The sequence below is a fragment of the Pinus tabuliformis genome, chromosome 8, assembly GCF_031772625.1.
Source record: "Pinus tabuliformis cultivar Carrire ecotype Pingquan chromosome 8, CPIR1, whole genome shotgun sequence".
Lineage (NCBI taxonomy): Eukaryota > Viridiplantae > Streptophyta > Pinopsida > Pinales > Pinaceae > Pinus > Pinus tabuliformis.
In genome coordinates this window covers 1024538755-1024545357 of record NC_142294.1, presented here as the reverse complement: position 1 = coordinate 1024545357, position 6603 = coordinate 1024538755, and the positions used below count along the sequence as shown (strand labels likewise).

The following is a 6603-nucleotide window of genomic DNA, read 5'->3' as shown; positions in this document are numbered from 1 at the left end:
GGGCACACCACGCAGGGCGGCAAAGAAAAAGGGGTTTGACAAAAGCAATAGAGACCAGACCTCTGCACAACTAGAGCCGCAAACAAAGCACCTTGAGATCCTGAGCAAAATATAACAAAACCAAGAAAACCCACCAGGGTAGGTAGAAACAACAGCTGACCCAACCTCAGGAATTCAGCAAGAACGAAAGCCAAGACCCATTAAATTTCAAGAACAATATAATTTTTGGATGTTACCGGCACAAAAGCTGTCTTAGTTTTTCCTGCCTGAGCAGGCACTGGACGAGTGTTCTGAAAATCGCCTGTGCGCTCCTCCATACTATCCTCAGCATGCCTGGCATCAGGACCTATAGTGTGCCTCAAGAGACTAATCAGAACCGAGAGCTTCTTTGACATGGTGTCAAACTGTTGTTCCAGAGCGCTTATCTTGAACTCCAAGCTTTCCAGAATTGCAATGTGCTCCTCTGACGTAGCTGCGGTCGCCTGTTGGGCTTGACGCACTTGGTCAGAATAGTTCCCCTGCATACTCAGAGCTTTGGCCAACATTGTTTTCATTCTCCACATCTCAGCTTGCATTCGCACAAACTGAGTTGCACGTGTTGTAATCGAGCCAGGGTCCTGAATCCAGTCAATCTCCTTCTCCAGTTCTTGAGCCTCAAATTTTCCTCCTCCTTCGTGGCAATGGCCTCCAACTCCTCGATTTTCCGTTTTTATTTCTGCGAGATGCGGGTCTCATATGCTTCTTGAGCTCTTTTTAAATCTCTGTTGGCCGAAGCGTTACGGCTTCCCTCTCCCGCCATGATTTCAACCTCACTCGACAGGCAGCACAACGTTCTACGGCCGAAGGAAGAGAGTTTCAGCCTCCAGATCGAAGAAACAATTCCTCTGTCTCTGCGTGGAGCTACTAATAAATAGATGAAATTGGGGGATTCACTGGCGGTATGCGGATCCATTTCCTGTTGCCCGCAGGTCTTGTCATAATTATTCCTGCGAGGTGGTGTTTATTTCGGTTATGGCTTGAATTCTTTCCCTCACGGTCACCTTCCTCGCCATCCTCCAAAGCATGCCAAGTGTACCGTCCACTAAAAGGGTGTCGACGGCACCCATTCTTTTTTATCATGTATCGGATGCGAGTACCTTCCTCCTGCTCGAGCATTGAATGCTCCTGAACTGTCTGTCCTTCGTTCCTCTGCCAACCTTTAAAACTACCTGTTGTACGCATGATCCTACTCATGTCGTAAACCTTGCCTAAAGCGCTGACCCTTTGGCCTTACTTTTCATTCATCAAATCCTGCCTCGAGAGCAGGGTACACCTATCTCTTAATTCCGGGTATATGACATCCTGCCAACAGCTTTCCAATATGCTAGTGGGGTTCTCTATACCATAATTCGCCAGATGGTCCGCGACTACGTTGGCTTTACGTCTAACAGCTTGAAAAATCAAACCTTTCAGCCACCCCAAATGTTCGGCTATGTTTTCTGTGACTTTAGCCATTTGCCAGTGCTGAGTAAGTTTACTGGCTTTGGCTCCCGCATACATCTTTCCGGCTGTTGTTATCGCGAGATGAGAATCCCCCTCCACCACTACTGCGCCTACCTGTAAATTTCTGAGAATTCTGAGACCTTGTTCCATAGTTGCGAACTCCATCTCATTGTTCGTTCCTTCTCCTAAGGCTCTGCTGTAGATGTGCTGAATTTCCCCTGCGCTATTCCTTATAATGCCCCCGATGCCGGCCATTCCTGGATTGCCTCTCGAAGCTCCATCGAAATTTAGCTTTAGGAAGCCTGCAGGTGGACGTTTCCATATACTCAGTGTGGTGCTTATCTCCTGTTGGCGGTTTGATGTAGCCAAACTCATTCTATTGTCCAGGTTAAATGCTTTTAAAATTTGTAAGTCCCGATTTGATACTTTGTTATCTTGGTCTGCTTTGCTTTTGACAAGAACCAATTGTCTTACATTTTGGGTAATAATTTCTATAGCGTGAAATATATCTCTGGTTTCATTTAAGAATACTCTCCTATTTCGTTTTTTCAAAATTGTCCAGGTAATGAACCCCGGCATTATTTTCCAAATGGTGTTGATCCTCTGATTGCTAGAAAAGTTGCCCCGCCAATTCTCAATGGTCTCTTGGATGGAATTTCTGGTTCTGTCTGTTTGCTGTAGAGTGTTTTCCACCCAATTCCACAGGTGGTTAGCCCACTCGCAAGTGTTGAAGAGATGATTCATAGTTTCTTCTTCCTTATTGCGCATGGGGCACCTAGAAGGGCCGGAAAACCCTTTCTTGCGGAGATTCTCCCATGTGAGGGTTTTCCTGTGCATTAGGAGCCAGAGGAAGAGTTTAATTTTCGGCCAGAATTGAGAATCCCAGACCTTGTTGCTCCAATGAACCTCTTCGATTGGCACTGAATTTTCGATATAATCTCTGGCTTCTTTGAGCGTGAAATGGCCCCCTCCTTGCTTTCCCCATCTTAGTTGGTCTCTGTCATCATCCTTCCTTATTCTTCTTTTGCTTAATAGATTCTGCAAGTTCCTGACGTCGTTGTTAGCCTCAACTGTATTTTCTGTGCCATTGATCATCCATTCTCTCCATTCCAGGTCCCTGCTATTAGGATTCCAATAGTGATTCACCTTGGTTCTCCCCAGCCCTTGATAATTTCTTTGCAGGTCTGCAAACTCTGGCCTCTCTAATTTCGGGAGTTGTTGCCAAGCGTCCTCCCAAAACAAGGCCATTTCCCCATTACGAATTTCCCAAAAGCTATTCTCCTGAACAATACCTCGATTTCTCCTTGCCAGGTTCCAGATCAGAGATCCTTCTGGATTCTCTTGCATTCTGATTAAGTTCTGAGTGCTATGCAATGGAGCGTATTTTTCCTTCCAATGTCTTGCCCAAGGAAGATTGGGTTCCTTCAGCCATTTCCACCAAAGCTTAGCCCCACATGCTCTATTGATGGTAAAGGGATCTAGCAAGTTTAACCCTCCCAATTTTTTGGGTTTGCACAATTTATTCCAAGCCACTAGTGCCCACTTTTTCTTCTCAGCATTTCTTGTCCATAAAAAGGATCTTTGGATCACCCTCATCTTCTGCAAGACTCCTTTGGGAGCAGGGATTATGGATAGCAAGTATTGAGGAATAGCTTGCAGAATTGCTTTAGTTAACATTAGCCGCCCTGCAAAATTGAGAGCTCTATGGGTCAAGTGATGACATCTCTTCTCCAAATTGGCTAGGACCTTCTCCCAATGCACTTTTTGCCAGGGTTTGCCTGTTAGGGGAGCGCCTAGATACCTCGAGGGCAGACTTCCTCTGCGGAAGCCTAGAATGCTAGATAGATTTTTTTGCACAGCTAGATGCGTATTGAAGAAAAAGATGGTAGATTTAGATAGATTAATTTCCATACCTGAGGCTTCACTGAAAAGATTGAGGATCCTCTTATAGCTCAGGGCTTCTTTGACAGTAGGAGAACCATGCAACATAGTATCATCAACAAATTGTTGGTGAGTGGTCACTGGAATATGGGGCAGGGGCTGTAACCCTCTAATCTTTCCTTCCTCTTTAGCGCTATGAATGAGTCTGCTCAAACCTTCCATCAGGATAACAAAAAGGAAAGGTGATAAAGGGTCTCCTTGTCTGATTCCTCTTGAGGGGGAGAATTGATTGGCAGGGGAGCCATTAACCAGAATAGAAAATTTGGTAGATTTAATCAGAGCTAAAGTCCATTTAATCCATTGATTGGCAAACCTGAAAGCTTTTAAGATTGCTTCAAGGTAGTTCCAGTTGACTTTATCATAAGCCTTTGATAAGTCCAGTTGCATCATCATTCCTGCAATTTTCTTGGATTGAAGAGTATGAATCATTTCCTGAGCCAGCAAAATATTGTCCAGAATTTGTCTTCCTTCAACATATCCTGGCTGTTCTTCTAAGATGAGGTTCGGAAGAATAGGTTTCAATCTATTGGCAATAACTTTAGAGATAATCTTATAAATGACATTGCATAAAGCAATGGGTCTAAAATTTGCTGGGGTGTTGGCTTCTTCTTCTTTGGGAATCAGGGCTAGGAAAGTTGAATTGAGAGATTTGAGAATTGAGGCAGAGCGCCGTGAGTCCTCCACCACTTCCCAAACCTCATATTTGACAATTTCCCAACAAGCTTTATAGAAGTTGATGGTAAAGCCATCAGGCCCAGGTGCTTTGTCATTCGACATACTCTTCACAGCTTCTTCGACCTCTTCCAGAGAGATTTCCCTAGTTAATGCAAGATTTTTCTCATTGGTGATTTTTCTGGGAATGGATTTAATGAGTTCAGCGATTGCATCTGTTCTGTCCACCTCAGGTTCCTGAGCTATGCTGTTAAAATGCTTAGTGAGCAGGGTTGAAATTCCTTGATGATTATGAAGAATGTCTCCCTGATCGTTTCTGAGACTAAGGATTTTATTGGCGCCTCTATAGTCCAGTGCTGATCTGTGAAATAAATTGGTGTTCTGTTCCCCTTCCTTCAGCCACTGAATACAGGACTTTTGCTTCCATAGGGTTTCTTCTTGTTGGCAGCGGAGCTGCCATTGTTGCATCAAAAATTTTTCTTGGTCTACGGAGTCTGAGTTGCTATCTCCAGTTACCCATCCTTTCTGAATCCACTCTAGCTACTCCTCTATTTTGGCTTTCTCTTTAAATATATTCCCAAAAACGGTTACATTCCATGCTTTGATTTTATTTCTGATGTATCTCAATTTACCTTGTAATTTGTACATTTTGGTGCCTCTTATGTCCATCTGTTCATGCCACCACTTCTCAACAAGTTGAATAAAGTCTGGGTGATTAAGCCAAAACTTCTCAAATCGAAATGGCTTGTTCCTAGGAGTACCCTGGATCACAGCAATTAGCGAAATGGGCCAATGATCTGACCCTCCACTAGGTAGAATGTTTGATTCTACTACCACTCCCTCCAACAGTATGCTTTCAGATATAAGAAATCTATCAAGACGAGAGGCTATTTGTCTCTCACCTCCCCTTCGGTTATTCCAAGTGAAGGCCCCACTCTTGGGTTGAATATCCACTAATTTAGTTGAAACGATGAAATCTAAGAAAGCTTCAGAATCTTTGTTGAGTCTCCTGATCCCTCCTTTCTTCTCTAAAAGTGTAGTGATCATATTGAAATCTCCTCCTATGATTGCCTTCGCGCTGGGATATCTAAGCTTCAGATTCAAAAGAGATCTAAGAAAAATGTATTTCTCTTCTAATTTTTGAGGTCCATAAATGTTGGTGCATAGATAAGTTTCTGAGTTGCCTATCACTTGAACTTCTAGAGCTATAAAGGATCTGTTGGCTTCAGCTGAGAGGATATTAATTACATTCGGATCCCACAAGGTAACTAAACCTCCTTCCCATCCATGACTAGCAGTCTCCGTGTATTTCATTTGTCTACCTAGGTTTTTTCTTACATTATCAATAATGTTACTTGCGCATTTGGTTTCTTGCACAAATACAATATCAGGTTTTTCCTTCTGGACCTTCCTTTTTAAGAGCCTTTGTTTAGTTTGGCTATTGAGCCCTCTAGCATTCCAAGAGATGACTTTCATTTAAAAATAAAGAGAAAATTAGTGAATAAGAGGAAAAGCTTCTAGAGCTTTCATCTTACCAGAGTTTAAAAGCAGTATTCCCAGTTCCTGCAGTGTCTCATTGTTGGTTCTGCGCCCTCTCTTCTTCCTTTGTTTAGAGCTGGTTGAAGTGTGAAGTAGGCTTTTTGTATGGGGTCCCAATCCTTTTGCTACACCCAGCTTCTTGTTTTGCCTATCCAACGCTGCCTTCTGTCTTGCAACAAATAGCTCATTAATTCTACTCACCTCCTCTTCCGAAATGTTTTCCATCCCTTTCTTCTTCTAGTTTTCCACCATGTTTGTTAGGTTAACTCCTTCCTGCTCTAAGACCTCATTGAGCTCCATTTCCTCACTTCCGATGTCACTTGTCAGCATTTCTGCATCTTCATCTGTTCCTTCTGTTACTTCCTGAGTCTGTTCTGTGATGTTTTGAATGTTATCCTCCATTGCTTTGGTTTCATACTCTATTGTATTTTTATTTACTTCAGAGGTATTTTGTTCCTTATTATGGTCCTCTGACTCAATTTCAGTCTCCAAAACCTCAAAAGCATTGCTGGTATTACCTTATGTTGCGCCTGTTCTGAATGGTCGTTTCCTGTGTGCTCTCTGTCTTGCTCTTGGTCTTATGAAGGTATCCCTGTTATTTTCTGCCTGCTCTCCCTTAAGTTCTTCCACTGATTTGTTTAATGGACATTCTATTATTAAATGGCCATGCTCATGACACTTACTGCAGTGAAATGGAATTTGCTCATGGTCAATATCTTGGAAATAGTCCTCATCCCTGTATTCCAACCACAGTCCTTCATGCAAAGCGCCCGACACATCCAACTCCACACAGATTCGTGCAAAGGACGTATACCTTATTTGCAGAGTGGCTTCTGAAGCTTTGATAAAAGTTCCTAGCTTGTCACCTATCTGTTTTAGAGCTGAATATACCCAATAATCTATTGGAAGGGAGAATAAGCGAATCCAGACTGGCACCTGCTTAAAGGTTTCTTTCTCTGGCACGAAGTT

General features: G+C 43.0%; 1 protein-coding gene across 1 annotated transcript; it reads right to left on the bottom strand.

Moving 5' to 3' along the window:
• Positions 1–4635: 4635 nt before the first annotated feature.
• LOC149238868 (uncharacterized) lies at positions 4636–5409 on the bottom strand. The gene has a single exon (XM_089369689.1). It carries the CDS (start codon positions 5407–5409, stop codon positions 4636–4638), a length of 774 nt encoding a protein of 257 aa, XP_089225815.1.
• Positions 5410–6603: the final 1194 nt, after the last annotated feature.